The 21,824-nt window shown below is 39.1% G+C and overlaps 1 protein-coding gene across 5 annotated transcripts in view; it reads right to left on the bottom strand.

Moving 5' to 3' along the window:
* Positions 1 to 3,620: 3,620 nt before the first annotated feature.
* Positions 3,621 to 21,824, bottom strand: part of LOC306843345 (FERM domain-containing protein 4A-like) — an 80,177-nt gene continuing 61,973 nt past the window's right edge. For 2 of the 5 annotated variants that reach the window (XM_079374771.1, XM_079374773.1), the window contains exons 12-24: positions 19,802 to 19,878; positions 17,407 to 17,545; positions 16,948 to 17,089; positions 13,212 to 13,345; positions 12,105 to 12,227; positions 11,378 to 11,609; positions 11,050 to 11,106; positions 10,100 to 10,337; positions 9,854 to 10,009; positions 8,873 to 9,702; positions 7,892 to 7,988; positions 6,940 to 7,007; positions 3,627 to 6,154 (exon numbers count right to left, since the gene is read on the bottom strand). In XM_079374771.1, coding sequence (XP_079230897.1) covers positions 6,944 to 7,007; positions 7,892 to 7,988; positions 8,873 to 9,702; positions 9,854 to 10,009; positions 10,100 to 10,337; positions 11,050 to 11,106; positions 11,378 to 11,609; positions 12,105 to 12,227; positions 13,212 to 13,345; positions 16,948 to 17,089; positions 17,407 to 17,545; positions 19,802 to 19,878 — 2,289 coding nt within the window. In that variant the 3' untranslated portion in view covers positions 3,627 to 6,154; positions 6,940 to 6,943. Of the gene's footprint in view, positions 6,155 to 6,939; positions 7,008 to 7,891; positions 7,989 to 8,872; positions 9,703 to 9,853; positions 10,010 to 10,099; positions 10,338 to 11,049; positions 11,107 to 11,377; positions 11,610 to 12,104; positions 12,228 to 13,211; positions 13,346 to 16,947; positions 17,090 to 17,406; positions 17,550 to 19,801; positions 19,879 to 21,824 lie in introns of all 5 variants that reach the window. The other 3 variants (XM_079374772.1, XM_079374770.1, XM_079374774.1) reach the window with 3 other exon arrangements.

Raw genomic sequence — 21,824 nt, 5'->3', positions numbered from 1 at the left:
GCCCTTCACACACAGCAGGGAAATGCCATTAATTCAGTGTCGAAAATGTTTCATTCAACAAAGCGTCCACTGAGCTTCACAGGCAATGGAAGATTTCTATAAACACAGCGTCTCTTGTTGTTCACATTCCAGCTGCAGTAGATACTCAGCTGTCCCAAAACACATATCTCCAGCATCACACTGACTTGACCGCCAGCACAATAACAGCGGCCACATCGCCAATGTTTGGTTTTCCAGTGTTGTGTTCCTGTTGCTGGAGGAGACCACAAGCCATTGTCCAAGGCACAAACATCCTCACACACTTCCTGTGGGGAAATAGCACAAAATCTGTGAGTCATATTAGCACAGTATTCAAGAAGACTGGAGGGAGTTGATCAGACCCTAAGCAGGCATTGTATAATATATAGAGTCCTGTCTGTTACAGGAAGTCGTCACAGGGACTTATGGGAATTACTTGGATGTCTGCAATCAGAGCTAAAATAATAATTCTGTCATAATTTACTCACCCTCATAACATTCCAAACATGATCCTTTCTCTTCCATGGAACAAAAATGGAAAAATATATTTGGATAATAGAACAATGGAAGCTTAGCATCACCAAAAAAGTGCAAAATAGCACCACCATATACAGTGCCCTCCAAAAGTATTGGAACAGTAAAGACAAAATTGCTCTGTTGGCTGTGGAGTCAAGACATTTACAAATATGATTAAAAGATGAATATGAGACAAAACTACAGAATGTCACATTTTATTATTGGGTGATTCAACACATACATGTTTTACCAGCTAAGAAGTTCAGCACTTTTAGAGTTCATCCCTCTATCTGATGTGAGCATAAGTATTGGGACAGTTGCCTCACAGGTCTTTCTAAGTGATCAGCTGTGTCCTGTTGCATTAATTCTTCAGATATTAAAAGCAGGGAATGGGTCGTATCAGTTATATCCATTACTTCTGTATTCTGAATCTTGTATTCGATGAAGACACACACAAACCAGGATGAAGATGAGGGAGCTGACTTTGAGAGAAAAGCAAGCAATTTGGATGCTAAAAGAAAAGAGGAAGTCAATTAGAGCTATAGCAAAAACAAAGGGCATGGAGAAATCAAGAGTTTGGAAACCACCAGCGACACCAGCAACCAACAACTACCTGATCGGCTGAGAAAACAACAGTAGTTCATGACAGACAAATCATAAAAGCTGTGAAAGTGAACCATAAAAGACATGTTTGTAAAATCACCAACAACTTCCAGAAAGCTGGGGTGATGCTCTGACAATCTACTGTCCTCAGGAGACTTTGACACAGAATTACAGATGCTACACAGCAAGATGCAAACCTCTGACCAGCACCAAAAATAGAAAGGCAAGATTAGAGTTTGCAGAAAAGCACAAAGGTGAGCCAGAAGAGTTTGGAACTGTGTTTATGGACTGATGAGACAAAGATGAACCTTTATCTAAGTGATGGGAAAGCAAAAATGTAGAGAAAAAAGGGAACTGCAAATGATCCCAAGCGTACAGCATCATCTGTAAAGCATGGTGGAGGTGGTGTCATGGCATGGGCATGCATGGCTGCCTCTGGAACAGGCCCTCTCAACTTTACTGATGACTTAATGTATGATGACAGTAGCAGAATGAATTTGGAAGGGTACAAAACCATCTTGCCTACCAATATTCAAGAAAACGCCACCAGATTCATTGGGAAGTGCTTCATATTTCATCAGGACAATGACCCAAAACACCCTGCAGTTCAGTCAAGGAATTTATAAGAGCAAAGAAATGGAAAGTCTTAGATTGCCCAAGTCAACCTCCAGATTTAAATTGAACATGAATTTCACCAGCTGAAGAGGAGGGTAAAGGCAGAAACTCCCCAAAACAAGCAACAATTGGAATTGGCTGCATTAAAGGCTGGGAAAAGTATTTCAAAGGATGAGACCAAGAGTCTGGTGATGTCTATGGGTCACAGACTCACTGCTGTGATTGTGCGCAAGGGATCTGCAACTAAATAATAGCTTTTAATCTTTTATATCTGCCTTATGTTCAACTGTCCCAATACTTATGCTCACATCAATGAGTGGGATGAACTCTAAAAGTGCTGTTCTTTTTATTTGGTAAAACATGTTGAAACGGCTAATAATAAAATGTGACATTCTGTAGTTTTGTCTCGTATTCATTTTTTAATCATATTTGCAAATGTCTGGACTCCACAGGCAACAGAGCAATTTTGTCTTTACTGTTCCAATACTTATGGAGGGCACTATATATATATATATATATATATATATATATATATATATATATATATACTCATTTGCAACTACATGTCTACTAACTCTCAGGTTAGATTTAGGGTTAGTAGAATAAGTTCACATACTGGCAAAGTTTCTCATAGGAAGTATGATGGATGTTGTGGACCCATCAATATCTTCTAAAGTGTTAGAAGATATTAAACAGACAGTCTACTAATACTCTAATGACTGCTAGTTGATGACATGTAGTTGCAAAGTTACTTACTGTTAGTAGAATGTCTAAAGTGGACTATCGAAATAAAGGGTTACCCAGATAAAAATGAAGACTGGTTGTTTGAGACCCAGTGTTCTATATCATTGACCTCAAACTAAATATTTGACCGTTTGTGAAGGGAACATGATCTATTTATGCTTGTGAAAGGGTTTCTCTGTTTCCATGAGCATCCACACTAAGAGTCTGACAGTAGGTGTGGAACAAATGAGTAAATGTTCAACAGCTGCAAGAGACTCACACATAAACAAGCAGAAATGCTCACACATCCTCTGGGAAATCACAGGGTAAAATGCTTTAAGCTTAAGTCATCAGCAGGTGTCATTAAGAGCTGGAGTGATGGATGAATCACATGCATTTATAATAAAGTAGGTGATCATTACTTCATGCCAGTGTGATTCATAAATCCTTTAAATGTTGAACTGTGTGGTGGATGCTAATGTTTTCATGTCAACATTAAACATTGTTCTGGAAAATTACAAATTGCTTTTGTGCATGTCAAATGTCACTGATCAACCATTACTTATTTATCTTTGAATATAATATTAAAATACAATAAAATCTAAAAACTATTTTATTATTAATTACATTTTATAATGATTATTTTATTCTTTCAGTTGTCACTTTTTGTGAATATGCATGTAAATGTGGTCAGACAAACAAATAAATAAATAAAATATACTTTGTAATTTAGATCCAAAACAGGACATCCAATACATTTGACCTTGAATGCAGGATCAAAGCAAAATTATTTTCTTTCTCTTTTCCCCCATATAAATGATTCCGGTTTTCTGTGACACAACTGACATATATTTGCACATTTCTAAGAAGCATTCAGATTTGGCAAATCAAATTTCAGTTTCATGTACTTGGTATTTCAATCAGCTGGTGTGATTGTGGCTGATCTCATTACACATGCAGGGACATAATCCACGAGGGTGACATGCAGAAGAATTTCAATTACATCTGGAGGAAGCAGATCATCACCTTCATCCACCTGGAGGGGCATGTTGCATTCTGAATAACGATAAACATACATTAACAATGCGTATTCACTCTTATGGGACAAGAGATCTGAATAATAGCAATAAAGTGATTTCACGCTTCGGTTTAGAGAACATTCAGCAATAATTTATTTCAGAATCTCAAGAACCACCACATTTTTCATCTGGAAAAATCAGTATCAGTTGCCAACACCACGGTTTTTGAAAAATGTTACTATACAAATTCTTAATAGAAAAAAGAATAAATTAACTGTGGAATTTGGTTATCTTTAACCCACCCAACAATTCCACTTTATTTTTTCTACAACACCATTTTATTGTGTCCGGTTATGTCTGGAAATTAACTCATGAAACATGCTCTATTGTCAAGATGAAGTGAGAAGACAGTTTAGTAACTAACGTCCTTCATTTTGCACGACTGGTATTAAAACTATTGACAACAATTAGGAAAAGTCTACAGCTAGGAAACCAAAGCAGTAACTGGTCTTCCTGTAGCACCTGAACGTGTTGTAGCTATTTCCCAGCTTAAAGACTCGAAAATAAAACCAATACTGATTTATAAAAATCATTAAACTAATGCTTTTACGATTTCTTTTAAAAGAACCCAGTTTCCACAGTCCTGCCTATAAATGTTGATAAATGTTAGTTGTTTTTTTTTTTAATATAAAAAAAAATATGTTTTTGTTATAGAGTACAGGTAGACGAGAGGAGTGAGCTCACATTGGCCTAAGAGGGAACGAGGTCTGAACGACCTCTAAATGAAGGGCTGTTTTTACACCGGGTTTTAGTTTTAACATCAAGATGCAGAACACAGTGTGCTGAGCATGCACAAAAAATAATCAACAATCAATTTCAGGGCAGATAAAAACGTCTGGTTTACTTATAGGCCCTTCACGGAACATGAATCGGATGACTTTTAGATTTAATGTCTGGTGATTTGGACCCTTTTGAATAATGACTGCTTATGTTAACGCACAAACTGTTGACTTTTTTTTGAAGAGTTGTCGAGTTGTAACGGCAAAGGGTGTGCTTTCAGCTATCTGTTTCACATACAATGTTTCATATCTCGCAGTGTGTAACAAATGCGGTATTTAGCATTATGGCTTGATGTTTCCTCGGTCAGATGATCGAGGCGAGGGGCACACGTGGTTTCGGATCTTGTTGACTGCATGATAAAAGCATGAAACACCCTGTATTGTCTGAGCTCATAGTTTCTTACTGGCTGCTTTTAAAATGAAGCACCTGCTTTAATCGTGTCACATTCTGGAATGCTGTTCTCCTGAAAGCCTTTAACAGGTCAGGGAAGAGGTAATGTAATTTTCGTTGAAATATTGTGTCGGTGTGCCACATTGCGTTGTGCTCATCTGACTTTTGACTGTAACTATGTTACAGTTAAGTAAAATCCTGAATATTAAAAACAGATACGTAAAAACAGGAAACCCATAAGGCCAGGAGTGTTTGGAGAAGGTTTTTCGTGTGTCTTGTTACTTCACTGATGTCACAACACTATACGCGGGGGTTTGTGACTGGTCATGCAGTGTGGGCATACAGCAGGGCATTGTGGGATGTGCAGTTCAGGCTTAGAGCACCATGGTGGAGAGTTGCCGGTTGCGGCCTGAGTTGCAGTACTTCACAGATCAGTCGTATAAAGCCGAGGGTCATGCTAAAGCCTCTAAGCTAAACGTTTTCAGATTTGTTGTACAGCTATGGCTTCTAAATTAGCTAATGTTCTGCAAAAATGAACTTGAGAATGACAAATCAACATTATGCACAAAGATCACAATGTTTTGAATTTCCTCGGAATGTCGTACTTGTGACGTAGTAATCTTGAGCGATATGATATCAGGGCTCATCTTTCAATCCAGAACGACCGAAGAAAGGCTTCTGCCTTTTTAAATGCTCTATTGTTATTCACAAAGTATCAAAGTTCACAGACAGTGGGAGGGGCTTATGATGCACTCCAGTCCAATGGGAAGTGGCGCTGTAGGATGAAGGAAGGGCTTGTGGTCACATACTTTTTTTTTTTTTAACAGAACTGAGAACATAAAGATCTACAAAGATGGTTGACGCCAAAGCAATCCATCGGAATGTTTTCTTTGTGCATGAGAGAGAACGACGCCGGCTCTCTGACATCAGTGCAGAGGGACACACATGACAGCAGGGGACGTGTCTATTTTAGCATGTGTGTGTGCGTGAGTGGGGTTCAAGAGACGTCTCTCTTATGCACATTAATCCAACGATGGATTAAACACGGAGGGTTTGTGCATACGGAGGAACCGGCTGTCAGCTAACTGGGTCAAAGTTCAAAAGTCAGAGTGGGAGGGTCAGACAAGGTCAAGCTCAGTTCATTCTGACTCTTGTATTCCCATTGTTCATAAGCACTGTACCGCCGGATATACAGAGAGACAGAGAGGAAGGAGAGGTCGAGGTGGTACTGGCTCCAGCCATAGGTGTTTTCGAATGAGTTGAGGTCCAGACTGTGGTCAGGCCTGCCTTCTGAACACTCTTTTAAAAAGAGAGGGATGACGATTTAGACGAGTGTTCCCGGCTTTGCCTTCTCGTGCCCGTACCACTGTACGTCAACTATCTCAGAGCACAGGGGACCGCTCAGGAAACAACTATCGGAGAATGGCGATCTGCAGATGAGAAGTAGAGGAAAGTGTCAGACATCTTGACATTTCATAGGTATATTTAACATACTGTAACATTTTTCCTGCAGTTGTTAAGATTTATATTTCTGCAGCTATCAGAAGGCCCATATGGAAATGTGTGTCATCTGAATAAACGGGTTAATCTGAACATGCTTTAAACTATCCTAATAGTTTTACCATGTTACAGTATTTTGAGAAATTCCACAAATTTCCCCTTAAAATAAGCATAAAGTATGCAAAAAACTGGACCTGGCCAACACCTGCTTTATGTTTTTTGCACATGGAACCAAATCCCAAATAAGAGAAAAATGCTTATAATAAAAAAAAAAAATCAGATGAACAACATTTGATGTGTAAAACATTACATTTACTGTATTAAATTGATCTTAAAATATTGCATTTAATATCTTACATATCCTTTTAAACATATTTAATAAATTCATTAAAAATGATATATATATATATATATATATAAAAAAAGAAAATATATTCAATAAAATATATATTTTTAAAAACTATAAGCAAAGAACTGTTACACCACAAAATATCTCATTTTATGAGACAAAAATTTGGTCATCCTGCCCACAACAAAGTTTTGCTTCAGTACTCCCTAGTAAATTTTTAATGAAGTAACACTTAAAGTTTTGCAATACAAATTCAGTTACAAGTTAAATTCCAACACAAGAAAATGGCACAATCAGAGAGGTGAAGGAGTGAAAGAGTGAGATACAGAACATGCAGAGAGACAAAGATTGAGAGAGAGAGTGTACCTCTCTACTGGTCAGTGCTTTGGTGAGAGGGAGAACGGTCTTCAGTAGGAGAACTTTCAGTCGTATCACTGCCCCGAGAAAACACACACATACACATTCAGGCAGAGGTGGGTTAGTGAGACACACACAGAGAGAGAGAGAGAAAGAGAAAGGTTAGCGTTTGTGGGTAGCCGTGATCAGTTAATGTAGAGTGAGTAAATTTTAATTTTGACACTGAGGTAGTTCTGTTACACAATATTAAAGTGAACAACACAGACAAAGCATTGGTACAGTTAGGTGGACGTCTAAACCAACAGAATGTGCTCCAAGACCCAGACTTTGACCAACATCCTCAAATATGTCTGTTCTTTGAAGTAAATACCCACTGACAAACAAAGCTGCGTAATCTACAGGAAAACCAAGCCAATTGTGCAATTTTGGAAGAAACCAAGAACAGCACAATGAAAATAAGAAGTATATATAAACATTCATGGTCAAAGTTTAGTGCAAGGAAAACCATATCAGCCTAGCCTAAAACCATACTTGTTTCTAGAATGGTGCAAATCACTGCCAAATATTGCAAGTAATTTTTTTCACACAAATCTATTCACACTGACTACAATGCAAATTCAATTATGAGAGAAAAAATCTAACAACTAATTTAAAGTGATTTGTCCTTTGGATTAGGCTGAAACAGTGTCACTCACTTTTTTTTTGTATTATTACATGATTCTGATTGGTAAGTCCATCTAAGAAACTACAGAGTAGCAGTATGTTATCTAACAACCCACTGGAATACTACACACTATGTTGTGCTAGTGCTACTTAGATGAACTAATTATACATAATTAGTTCCTTCTAGACATTTAGACATCGAGAAAATATTGGACTACGAGGCATTTATATATATATATATATATATATATATATATATATATATATATATATAAATAAACGTTAGTAAAATTCTTACCCGCTCTGCCAGTTGAGTATGTGTTGTGGGCTGCAGGGGGGCGTAGCTGCAGGGTCACTACAGGGAGTTCCACTCCTCTGACTGTGTGGAGATGCAGCTGAAACACACACAGACTCCACTGTCAGACACTAATGTACACAGCTGAACTACAGTCACATTCGCTTATACACGCGGTGAATGTGTCGGAGATAAAGCTGACTACTTGCTGCCAACACCCTCTTGAGCTTCTGGAAAAGGTCTGGAGTGATTCTGCCACCCAGAGAGAGGTGATAATCCCCACGACACACACCCACACATTGACCAGACCACCCTGACAGCCTCCATATACACAGACATACACACACACCTCACAGCAATGTACTTCAGTTGACACATAAAATAGGTCTCATTCCACTACTCTTTCTCTCTCTGGAATACACACTATATCACTGCAGTAGAAAGAATTTATACACAGTGAAGTGAAATGTACAGACATTACCTAAAGGACACAGCATATGTGAATGAAATGTGAATGTGAAAATGTTGTGAGGGTGAGAAACACAGTTTGCACTGTATTTTACTCTAGTGTACCAGGGTGTTGATTATTCATAAAACATGGGTTGTGAAAACAAGACAAGACAGTATAAACTGATTTCAGTGTCACAAACCTCACAAACAACTGAAATCATACAAAATGACAACCAACAAATGACAGTTCAATGAGCTAATGAATCAATCTGATTCAAACTGATACCTCTATTGTGACTTCAACACTGATAAAATAATCTCTTTGACTAATCCTGTAAATCAGGCAAAGAAATCCAGCTGTCCTTTGTTGCATAGATAAAATTGTACATAATTACATTATCTATCTATCCATCTATGCGACAAAAAATTGCCACAATCAGGAACCATGTTTGCATCTAATTTATGATGTTAACTCTGACCAAAGTCTTGCTGGTATACATATATTTTTGCATCATTTATATTTGATCTGCTCACCTGGCGACCCCTTCACTAGTGTCCCTATTCGTCCTCCACGGCCGTCTGAAGCATTGGAGCTGGTGTGCGTGACACGGCTATGCTCCTTTATCGATCCAGATGAGCGCTGGTACCAGCACCGCAGCTCCTCTGACACTGCTGTCCGCCCCCCTCCTCCTCCTTCCCTACCCAGAGACGGAGTCCTCACAATCTGTGAGCGGGAGGGTGTCAACCTCCCACTACCACCACCCGCTTCCCCGTCCTCCCCGGAGCCCCAGCCCTCCTTATAAAGCCCCCCGGCTGTGTATGAGTTGGAGGTCTTGAACTGTGCCTTGACGCTGTAGTGCCCCTCCTGGTCATTCTCCAGGCTGCGGACAACCACAGCGCTGGGGCTGCTGCCCTCTGTATACAGCGGGTACTCTTTGATGCGATACTGTGAGGAGGGTTGGCTCTGGCTGTGGAGGTACACGCCCTGGTGGCTACCGCACACCCCTCCGTGGGTGCTCCCGTTGCGGGCAGCCAGGTTGGGCATGCTGCCAGAACTGGACGCGCCCAAGTGTCCGGCAGACTTGTGACGTTGTCGCTGCCGCTGTCGGGCTTTGGAGGGCGAGTCCTCAGCCAGCGTACAGTAGTTAGGGTTGGAGGTGGATGAGGGGTAGTAATGTTCTGAACTGGAGTGGCTGGTGCAAGATGAGCAGTCATCGGGAACAACAGAGCCATTGCTTCCTGTCCTCTGTGGTCCTGACAGAAACAGGTCAGGGCTAATTCCCGGCTCTGTGTCTGCCTCCAAGGATAGCAGCTTCCCCTGAGACTCCAAACTGGAACTCCGGCCACGGAATGGCTGAGTTAGACTGAGAAAGAATCGAAAACTGAATTTTAGTGGATTATTATTCAAACATTTTTAATATTTAAATATTATATTTTTTGAAATATGTATATTTTTACTATATATTATATTTTAGCAGAGGACACTGAGTGTGTGTGTGTGTGTGCGTCCAGCACCTGGCCGAATGCACGCAGCTCCGTGTTCTCAGGTCAGGGGTGGAGGGCATGCTGGACTGGCTGTTCCAGTGAGGGAGGGAGCGCATAGGGCTGTTCTGGAGAGAGTTGCTCCCTCCCGCCTCACAGCTGCCTGTGCTGGGGAACCGCCTGTGACTACTGCAGAAAGAGAAAAGAATAAACATAATTAATTCATTTACATGTGCACCACACCACTCACACCAACATTTTTTTTAGACAGGTCTGTACCTGGAGTGTGAGGAGCGTTTCTTCACCCGTTCGTAGGGTTCGTCTAATGAGCTTTCGCTCCACATGCGCGGTTTGATCGGGGATTTGTCATAGTCACTGCGTTGGTAATGCAGGTGTCTCAGTCCGTCCAGGGACTGTGGGGGAGGCGGTCGGCTGTGGGACGGGGGTCGGGGAGGGAGACCTTTGTGTGGGGAGGCAGCCGGAGAGAACGTAGGGGTTCCTGTCACTTGGGGGTCATCTGGAGAACAGAGTGAGAGGATATGAGATAAATATATAATTTAATGTAAAGACGGTGCATGTATACATGTTGCTTTTATTTGGGGGACAAAACTGCTAAAAGAAATGATAGAAATTAAGAAAATTAAATTAGAGTCTTGATGTGTATTATCTGACTGGATGAGCCATATTCAAAGTTCTTGTAAAATATATCAATCAGCAAATGTCTTAATTAGGCAAATGCCTGTTTTGTATATGTAAACTATATTAATTGCTAAATAATTATTGCATCTTGATGAAATCCAATCTCCAATTTTACCAAACACCACCTCTTAAAAGAAATTTTAGGAATTAAAAAAAAATTCAAAGAAATCAAAAGAACAGAAAAAGAAAATAGTTCATAAAACCTCTTGAGTATTATTTGATTAGATAATTAAAGTTCAAAGTTACTGTAAAAAATATCAAATTCTATACTAAATATTAATGTGCCAGATGAATGAATATTAATGAGACCAATGTCTGGTTTTTATCTGTAAACTAGATTATTTGGCAAAAGAATAGTTTAAATTGGCTTCATTCTTGTTTGCAAAACCCACTTTTCACAATACAATTAATTACAGATGGATATAATCAAACCCTGACCTATTTTTTTTTGTTAATTATTCTGCTTCAATTTGAAACCAGAATACAGATGTAAAATTGGTATTTATGTATAAAAATTAAACAAAACTTACCATCATCCAGCACCAGGGCGTCAGACAGCGAGCTGTCCTCTGAGCCAATATTCGCTTCTGCCGAACAAAGACAAAGTCACGTAAAAGCGAAAACTCACATACACCAACATGTCAAATCTTCGGAACCCGAGCGTGAACACCAGTCCGTTAAATGAATTTTCGCAGCAGAGGTCACACATAGACACATATGTTCACAGAGTTTTATAGGTCTATGGGGAGGTGTGATTACTCTTGCTCTCAGCATGAAAGACTTTACAGAGGAAACACTTAATGAACTCACAGGAGCGCTGCAAAAACGTCTACAGATATAACGAATAGAATTCCTCACCCTCTATGATTAGAGAGGCACGTTGTGTGGGTTTCTTCCCAGAGCGAACGCGGTGCTCGTTGATGCCATTCTCAATGTCTTGCAGCTTTTTCAGAGCATTCAGATATGACGTCTTTCTCTGTTTCTTCAGCTTTTTGCTGCTGATGTGAGGATCGGATGCTAACCGCCGCGCTGCCTCCGTTATCTGGGACTGGATGGCAAATTCCCTTTCCAAACGCTCCAACTCCTCTTCCTAAAAACACACAGATGTAAACATACACAAAATGAGTAACTGAGCCAAAAAAACAAGACAACTATGGGCGCCAAGTTATCTAGTTCTCACACACACATCGAGACAGCTAAGATATTGTGGCCTCTTATCAATGCCTTCGATTAATCACCCAAAATCAACAATCATCAGTCATGTAAGAACACACATACAAAGACAAAGATGACATTATGACCTCTTACATAAATCAGCTTTCTTCATTCACATAGCTAAGATCAGTTTTTGGGTTTTGTAATCTAGCTCCTTTGGCTGACACTCAACGCATACACTGTACTATCGCCACTTCCTCTAATCATGCCAGACTGGAGCTATTTATAGACCCCTGCACACATGCATGAATGTCTGATTGTGGCTTAAAGGGCAGTGTATGATGAAACAATTGTGCAGCGTTCGCTATGGTCAGGGGTTCTGAAGTTTGTACAGTACCAACTGTACATCACATTATAAACAGTCACTGACCTCCCCTTTAGGCAGGATCTTCTGCTCGTCCAGTTTGAAGGCGGTGCCGATTTTGCGTCTGACGGTGGGCGGCTCCTCCCCGGGGTCGAGAGGGTACTCTTTTGGAAGTTTTCCTGTCAGCTCCTGAACACAACACACTGTTACACTCCTAATCCAGCTGTTTTTGTGTGTGTATGAGTGTGTGAAATTAAGATTCTTGTCCCGATCAACACCTTTGAGAGCAGCAAATCCAGGCTTGACTGTTTGCAACATGATCTTTAGGCATCCTAAGGCATTATTATGAACAAAAGTGTGCTGCTTTCTAAGATTTTTTAAAAAGAAATTCACAAGTCATATATCGTAGATTCTTTCACTTAATTAAACAGGCTGGGGCGCATATTTAACTGTAAAGATGCTCATATACACTCATATACTCACAATGTTAAGATACTCAAACATATACTGTTTTATTCAATATACACATCTGTAATGAAATTGGTTTATGTACTAATATATATAAAGACAATAAAAGAGATTATATTGTGCCAATGCTAGTAAAATCTATATATTGAATGACAGGGCGGCCCACAGAAGTTACAAGAGTTTACATTGAATTAAATGCCTATAACAGTTCAGTCTGTAACGAAAATACCAATAATATCCAGAAATTTTAAATGAATTACCAGCTTATGGTATTGATTGATTGTGAACTGCTTTGAAACCATAACCCTGTATAGTGCAACAGTGCAGTGTTTTGACTTTGAATGTGCAGTGATTTGTTTTTTGAAGTTTAGCAATGACATCAGGGTGTACTGTGATTACTGTTTTGTCATCGAGAAATTTAAGACTTCTTAAGTGATATTTCTTTAAGAGATTTTGTTATACCATTTATGATATTTACATTTAAGACACTTTGTATAACCTTATATTTAATTAAATTAAATTTAATACTTATTAAAGACACATGCGAACCATGTATAATTTAAAACATTCTTTACGTACAAAAAATGTAATAGTCCTTTTTCTGGCAAAATAGCTTCCTATGCAGACTGCAGACAAGTCTGCAAGTAATCTCAGGTTTTCCAACAGAGCCATTATGCTGAAGTGAGAAGTTGTTTCGATCCTTACCGCTTCTCTGATGCAAATGCTCTTGAGTTCCTCTATTCTCTTTCTCAGTGTCTCCTCCAGAGCTTCCTGTCTGGCCCTCAGAGCCGCCAACATGTCCTTCTTAGCGGTCTGGGAGCTGTCTGACTCTTGAGAGCCTACAAACACACACACATACCTCATACACAAGGTAAGACCAAATCTAGGGTTGATATATATCACATCTGACCAAATATGTATGTGTGTGTGACCTAAAGGTCAAAGATCAGACATGTTTAAAGGTCAACTCAGCACAAGCAGCTCCAGACTTCAGCTTAAACAATCAGACTGACCTCGCTTAGAAAGAGGGTGTGTACTTCATTTCTTTCAATGCTATGAAAGAGGCAAAGTGTGTGCGTGTTTCCGGACAAAACTGAACAAAGGGCCCCAATGGGGCAACATAGCTGATACTCCATGTGTATCAGAGCATAAGGCAAAGTTGTGTGTCTGAGATGTTTACGAGAAAGTGAGCTAAATTTTTTGGCAAGATTGGAAAGGATTACATAACAACAGCAATACCTTAATATCACCACACAATGCTAAAGACATTAAACCAGTATTTGTTTACCTGTGGTAAAAATTAGTCGAGGCTGCGAATGTGTGTTTTCTCACACTGAAACTATGAAGTATCATGGAAGCTTCCTGCATCTCTGCAGAGGAATGTGATACATCTTGTGTGTTTGGTAGGGGACAATGAGTGTGTGTGGGCAGGCAGCTGTCTGGGAAACAGTGAAGGGTCGGCAGTAATACAGAGAGAATATGACCAGGGTCACTGGCTGTGTCGCTAGTGTCCAGTCAAGCTTTCTATGCGTGTGTGTGTGTCTGTGTCTTTGGTCTATGGCTGCAGAAGAAGCACTGAAACTTTAAATTTGTCCTGTCACTGCATGGCATTTGGCAATCCTTTATATTATGACATAAACTACCGTTAAAAAAAAAAAGTTTGGGATCAGTAATACATTTTTAAAGAAATTAATACTGATATTCAGCAAGGTTGCATTCATTACATTGGTCTAAAGTGACAGTAAAGATATTTATAACGTTACAAAATAAATGCTGCTCTTTAAAACTTAAACAAAAATATTAAGCATCACAACTGTTTTCAAGATTGATGATAAGAAGAAATGTTTCTTGAGCACCGAATCCGCATCTCATAATGATTTCTGAAGGATCACGTCACACTGAAGACTGGGGTAATGATGCAGAAAATTCAGCTTTGCCATCACAGGAATCAATTACATTTTAAAATGGAAAAAGTTATTTTAAATTGTAATAATATTTCACAGTACTGTTTTTATTGTGTTTTTGATCAAAAAATAGATACAGCCTTGGTAAAACTTCTTTCAAAAATATAAAAATCTTAGGGACTCCAAACTTTGAATGGTAGTGTATTTTGGACTAAAAACTAGTTAGTGGTATTTTAAATATTTTTTTTCTTGGACACACTAAGACCAAAAGTAAATATTCCAGAATCTCTCTGAACATACGAGTGAACCAGAGAAGGAATTCTTGACTCCCATTTCCTGTGAGTATGTGTGACAGGAGAATTTAGCTGCAAAGAGCTTTTCCACTTCGCCAAGTTTGGATTTGCTGAGTTGCCAAATAAATCCATCATTCTTCCTTCCCAGTGGAAAGCATTCAGCACAGGGATGTGAAGTGAAAGACGTTAAGAGAAAATTAGTAATGGACACACACACTTGGGCTGGGTGGGGTTCATGGGAACTCCAGAGGGGCAGAACTGTCCTGTGGTGAACCTATGAAGCAAATCTACCGCAAAAAAAGGCATCACACTGCACGACACACAAAAACAGAATAATTCTGTCACTGGAACAGAGCAACATTGTTCTGGAGAGTGTCTCTGTGAAAACTCTCTATCCTTTCAGACACTACATATAAAGAGGCAGGAGATTTCTGAAGCATCTGAGGGCTTTACAGAGCAATGATGCACACATGCACATTTAACTGTACTGTATTTATAACAATGCTTTAACCCGACTCTTGTACTTTCATAATAAATGTTCCTGTTCATACTTTGACTGATTCATCATGGATGCATTGTTCTTAAAAAATAAGCAAAATGTAATACTGTCTTCTCCCTTCTTGTTTTCTGTTTATATAACCCAAACTTCATGTGCAGGGAAAAATAATATTAACCAATAATATTACAGCCTAACTTTTACAACACAGCCAGTATAACACCAGTATACCATCAGTGGATGGTCTTACATTATCTCAGACTGAAAAGCAAGTTTAAAGTCAATGTAAAAGCAAAATTGATTTTGTTTGTTTGTCTGGACTTATTGTGCACAATTTTGTGCTTTTCAAAAAAAGAAGAAAACAAACTTCTAAAATACTTGCTTACTTTGCTTCTGAAGCAACATTCCTTGTCAGATGACATAACTGAGCCTCAACTCTACAGTCCTACTCTACAATTTCTCTCTATGAATAACCAAATTAATTCGGATTAGATCACAGAAGTAAAATGGTTTGCGAATGCTATTTCAGTTTCATGCTAACCAAAGCAAACAACTCCAAAATGAAGCGACTGTCCAAGCCTCCACTATGATCTAATCTCTCATGTGTGGTCAGTGATTAAGAGGCTGAAGACAGATGACTCAAATGAAAGGGAGATCATATGACTGACACCAGAGGAGTCCTGCTACGAGCACATTTAATTCATGATACCTGACACCACGGCAGGAGTCCAAAACCAGCATCAAGACAAGCTATTCTCACTCTCACCTCGTAGAAAATGTACACACATGCCCACACCCCAAAACTCCCAGTGTATGACATCATCATCACCATGAGATCACAAACACTGGATTCACACACAGGACAGAGAGTTTGAAGCCAAGTGCACACTTGGCTTGAAAGACCGAAGCTTGTCGCCCTTGTTTTAAGTTCCTTTACAACTGGCCCCATATCATTGCCGACTCGCCATTAACACTCTAGTTGCAGATGCAATGCTACATTTCTACAGAGCCCTTAAAGCACTGGTCTCAAACTCAATTCCTGGAAGGCCACAGCTCTGCACAGTTTAGCTCCAACCCTAATCAAACACACCTGATCCAGCTAATCAAGGTCTTCAGGATTACTAGAAACTTCCAAGCAGGTGTGATTTGGAACTGGTTGGTGGTTGGAATGGAGTTTGAGACCAATGCCTTACAGGGACATGGGAGGAAAAAATATATTTAAATGTTTTTGTGTCCTCTTCACAAAAGTTCTGTGAGCAAAGGGAAACGGTAGGGAAATGCAATAGTTTTGCAAAAAAAAATAAAAAATAAAAAATCAAGTTACAAAACATTTGCAAGAGAATGCAAAGATTCTCTGGGGATCAATCGTTTTGTGAGAGAACACAATGTTTTGCGAGTGAACGTAACATATCTCAGGGAATACAATACTGCACAAAATTTCTTGAGGGACTGTTGAGTGAATGCAAAGTTTCTCAGGGCAACACAATATTGTTGCACATTGAACGCAAATGTCTGCGAGCGAATGCAAAGTTTGTTGGGGAACGCAATACTTTTGCAAGAGAATGCACAATTTTCTTCCCATCTCATAATTTTTCCCTAATGTCCCCTAAGTAGCTCCAAAAATGTCAAACTACGAACAACACTTTATATTCGTGTCAGGACGTAATTTCCGGATGATAGCTGTAAACAGGAAGAAAGTGATCTTGTAATCGCACCTGTTTTGTGTGATTGTGTGTGCATGATCTGACCTGAGGAGAGCAGGCTTCCGCTGCTGCCGCTGATGATTTTGCCTTTGCTGCCCATGTTGGCCAGTTTGGAGGTCTTGAGGGTTCCTGTTTCTGTCAGGTCTATGGCTATCTCATTCAGACTGCGTGCTGCGTGGATTTTACTCTGAGAGACAGAGAGAAAGAATGTGCTTGCCAGCTGTGTCGAGTATGTCAGAATTTTCCAAGAGACAAACATTCCGCAGCTTTTAAAAGTGTAACAGAATCCTTGAGCAAAATCAGAGACAGATAGTTATGTGTGTGTGTGTAAGTGTATGTGGCCCTGAGGATTGCAGAGAGACGGTTGTCTAGACGGTGAGACAGTTAGAGGTAGACCACAGAAACACACAGGAAAGTCGATGTAGTAAGAGCGAGGTTATCAACCAAACACACTGATACAAGAAATTCGTTTGAAGACAGATCTGAAAACACAGACGCACTCACCTTGCTCTGTTTGCGGTCCAGGTAGAACTGGTGTTGGCTGATGGCCATGGCCCAGATGGATTTGATGAGGGTGGGACAGGCGTACCAGGTGTGCACGGCGATGCCACTGTGACCAAACGTCCTCCGTGTTACCGACGCCCTACAGTTGGAGCGAACACAAACCGACTTTATATTCACTGAATTTTATGACATTGTCAGTGTAGAAACAATGTCAAAATGTTTATTATTGCCCAAACACATTAAAACACTTATATTTTAACAGACACACACCATCTTTGTGTTTGTCATTTCATTAAATACAGTCAAAAAATGTTACCTCCTCTACATTGGAGGAACCACATCCAAAGACACATAAAAACAGCCAATAAACAGACCTGTGACCATGTTATGCTGCTTGGCTAGTTGAGCTAATGCTAAGATAAAGCTTACTGATGCTTTTAAGATTTTAATAGATTTCTTTTGCAAATTCAACAACATCTCATCTACTGTGCTCGCTAACGTGATAACATTTTTGCTTCACTGTAAATACCTTCCAATCACTACCATCCAAACGTTTGGGATCAGTAAGGTTTTTAATGTTTTTGAAAGAAGTCTCTTATGTTCACCTAGGCTGCATTTATTTCATCAAAAATATAGTAAAAATGTAATATTGTGAAATATTGTTATTATAATATAAAGTGAGTTTTCTTTTTTTAATATATTTAAAAATGTATTTTTTTTCCTGTGGTGTAAAGCTGAATTTTCAGCATCATTACTCCAGTCTTCAGTGTCACATGATCCTTCAGAAATCATTCTAATATGCTGATTTGCTGCTCATTGTCATCAATTATTATCATCATCTATCATCTTGAAAACAGTGGTGCTGTTGAATATTTTTGTGGAAACTGTGAATAGCATCCAAATGTTTGAACAATTGTGTATACTTAGATACTACTAGAGACATAAAAATTCACACACACAAAAAAAATACAAAAATGCATTTAAATTCTATTGTCTGCTATATTATTAGCCACCAGTATGATATATATTTATGTGGGAGATATGAAATGTGAACTGCACATAATACTCCCGACAGCTCTGCAATGTATCGGCTTAACAAACCACACACAGCGCAGTCCACAAACACACACACACACACCATTACACTGTGGTCGAACCCAGCGCACGTGTGTGTCCTGTGATGGGCTTTATAAAATCCTCCAGGCCTCTCCACCAGAACATAGATAAACAGCAGACCGTGTTCTGACTCTTATCAAAACTATATTAGCGTATGTGCGTGTGTTGCATTGACTTTAACTGAATGACAGTGAACTTAACAAGAAGGAAAACACATAATAGTCCCTCATGCTGCAAAATAAACAGATTGTTTCATCTTCCAAAACTGTTTTGCTCTCTTTCATGTCTTATTTCCCCAACCTCCAGCATTTCTGTGAACTCCCTCCATGTTCTTCTTGTTTCTGGGCTGTCGTGGTGGTTGTTTGAACAGCGTGAATGAGGCGGTTTATCTGTCAGCATCATAGGCAGCGTGTGATGCTGCTTTTGGCAGCGTCTGCTCTCCTAAAGAGACTAACCAGCCCTCGGCATGTACTGATGATGTCATGAGGGCCTGATTAAACCCTAAACGCATCCTAATATTGACAGAGAGAACATCAGAACAAACAGAAGATCCGAAACAATCCAAGTTTTGACAGAGCGAAAGAGAGAATTGGAGAACCGAGATCAAACTCAAACCAAATCTCAATCTCTACAGATGGACAGACAAAATGAGGAGGCTATGTTTTTGTTCATTTGTTCCAGCTATACTTCTGCCCTCTTCTCCACAGGACACAGGAAGTCAGAGATTTCAATCCAATAACAGATAGCTTAGCTTGTGGACGGAAACCAACCAGATGTGACTACGAACATTTGCCAATGAAAATTAACAATTTTTCTCTTCAGGAACAGCAGGACACTAAAATGGGTTTTCCTGTCAAAGCCTGATATATTTAGAAGATTAAACAAAACTAAACTTGCATTACTGATGTGTAGATGCTGTATAAAGATGTTCCTCTATTCAAATTACACCAAAACAGATATTCTACTCATATTCTACTCTTGTTGCTAGTAAATAGTCCAATGTAAAGCTCAGTACGTCATGCCACTTTACTTCTAAGTAATTCAAATTATTTCCACTCTTTAATCCAAAAGAATCAAATGACAAAAACTTACACAGCTGAGATGTTCCAAATGTTTCATGAGATCTAAACAAACTTGTCTTTCAAATTCCTGCTGAGTTGGAGTGAAAGTGGCGCCCATAACATGTCCTGTCAGTGTATTTGACACATTGTTTGCAAGCCTATACAGTTCATGACCTCTGAGTGTGAGTGAACACGTGTAGGCTGTAATATAGATTTACCTTCTCGGATCATGGACTTCCACTGAGAACTTCTTCTCCCTGAAGTACAGATTCTCCAACTGTCTCCATTGGAACACCTGTAGAGATGAGAGAACGTTTTTACAACATTCCCAAAACCTCAATCAAACATTCCACGGATGGTGCTCCGACTGTAAACTCCTTCCAGATCAGAAAACTTCAGGAAAAGGCTCTAAAATAAAATCCATAAGTCAAGTCCAAGCCAACGTATTTTACTTTTCTGTGCACTTTTGTGCTTATGGTGAGTGTGAGTGGGTAAAATCCTCCTTAAGCAAAGGGGAACAATGAGTCCTCCTCTGTATATGTGTAGAAAGAGAGAGACTGTTTGGATCAAGAGCGATGGAGAGAGAGAGAGCAAGCAAGAGTGGGAGGGGTCAGTCCCCTTCCAAGCCTCTCCTCCCTCTGGGACACACACTTCCTGTGTGGGCGGGGTTTATGGAGAGTTCAGAGTGATGTGTTTATGTGTGTGCTGTAGTAACCCCTCAAAATGCAGTGCTACAGCTTTGTTAAATTCCTCCACCTCTTTTCCCCTCATTCACTCAAGAAACCTGGTTCTGGTTCTCATTACACACAATCATGCACACACACACGGCTGTCTGCGGTATACACATTGGACTCCTGGAGCCATCAGCTGCACAGACACAAAGAAAACACAATAGAAATAGAGAGTGGTGGAGAAAGTGGTATGAATATACACTGTATATACCTTGAAAAGAGTGTATAGGCTCTTTTTCTTATTAAATGAATCTAACAGTTTCAGCAAATGTACAATCTAAACTTTCAATTATGTCCATAATTGTTAACAGTCATTAAACATACTTTGTATATAAGCATTCCTTAGCAAAGAACGTGATGTAAGAAAAAAAGAAGAAAATAAAGGAAAAGAGAAATTAAAAAACGATGGAAGAGAATGGAGAGAGAAAGGGAGGGGGCTGGCTTGAAGAGCTCAAGAATTTTAAGAGCCTGGGAAAACAATGGACAGATGAAGGAAGAGGGGAGGGAAGGAACATAGTTACACACACACACACATGTTGGTTTTTGTGGTTTATGGGGACTCTCCATAGGCGTAATGGTTTTTATACTGAACAAACTGTGTGTGCTATTGCCCTACACCAACCCTACACCTAAACTTAGCCCTCACAGGAGACTTTGTGCATTTTTAGATTTTCAAAAAAACACCATTTAGTATGTTTTTTAAGCCTTTTGAATTACGGGGACATAGGCAGTGTCCTCATAAACCACCTTCATATTGTAATACCTCTGTCATACCCATGCCATTATACAAATTTGTGTCCTCATAAACCACATAAACATGCGCACACACACACACAACTATTTCCACATATATCACTAGGATTGGGAATTCTTATTCCCAATCCTAATTCTTGGGGTTTCTTATTCAGAATTGGTTCCATTTTTAAAAATATACTGGAATCAAATGACTTTCACAACATTCGTTTCCGATAAAGGTCCTTTAACATCTGCAACATTCCACTGATGCAGATAACATAACGCATTAAAATAGTCTTCCTGCATGTCTACTAAATCTACAATTTTAGATAAAATGAGATTACAATATGAATTGCATGAATCGATGAATTGCAATATAAATCAATGAAATGAGAGAGAAAGACAATTTGATGCACAAAAATACATTAAGAATCACAAGAATACAGATTTGACAACTACGATGTGTAAACAAATGACTCTTTTTTTGGTCTAATGATACATATCACTACAATAACACTTATAGACATAGTAATAAAAGTAGTAGAAATAAAAGTAACAAATAAAATTAAAATGTTACAAAAGATAGTATTTTTTTTTTTTTTTTTCTCAGAAGCACTAAACGAATCATTAATTCAATTCAAATTTATTTATAAGTACTTTAAAAACCACAGTGTATACAAAAGTGCTGTACTATTAAAAGACTAATTAATATAAAACAGTGGGACATTAAATCATTTTGTGGAAATTGAAGCAGAATAGTTAAATTCCTTATGTT

Source organism: Barbus barbus, assembly GCF_936440315.1.
Source record: "Barbus barbus genome assembly, chromosome: 23".
Classification (NCBI taxonomy): Eukaryota; Metazoa; Chordata; class Actinopteri; order Cypriniformes; family Cyprinidae; genus Barbus; species Barbus barbus.
This window is presented reverse-complemented; position numbering and strand designations above follow the sequence as displayed.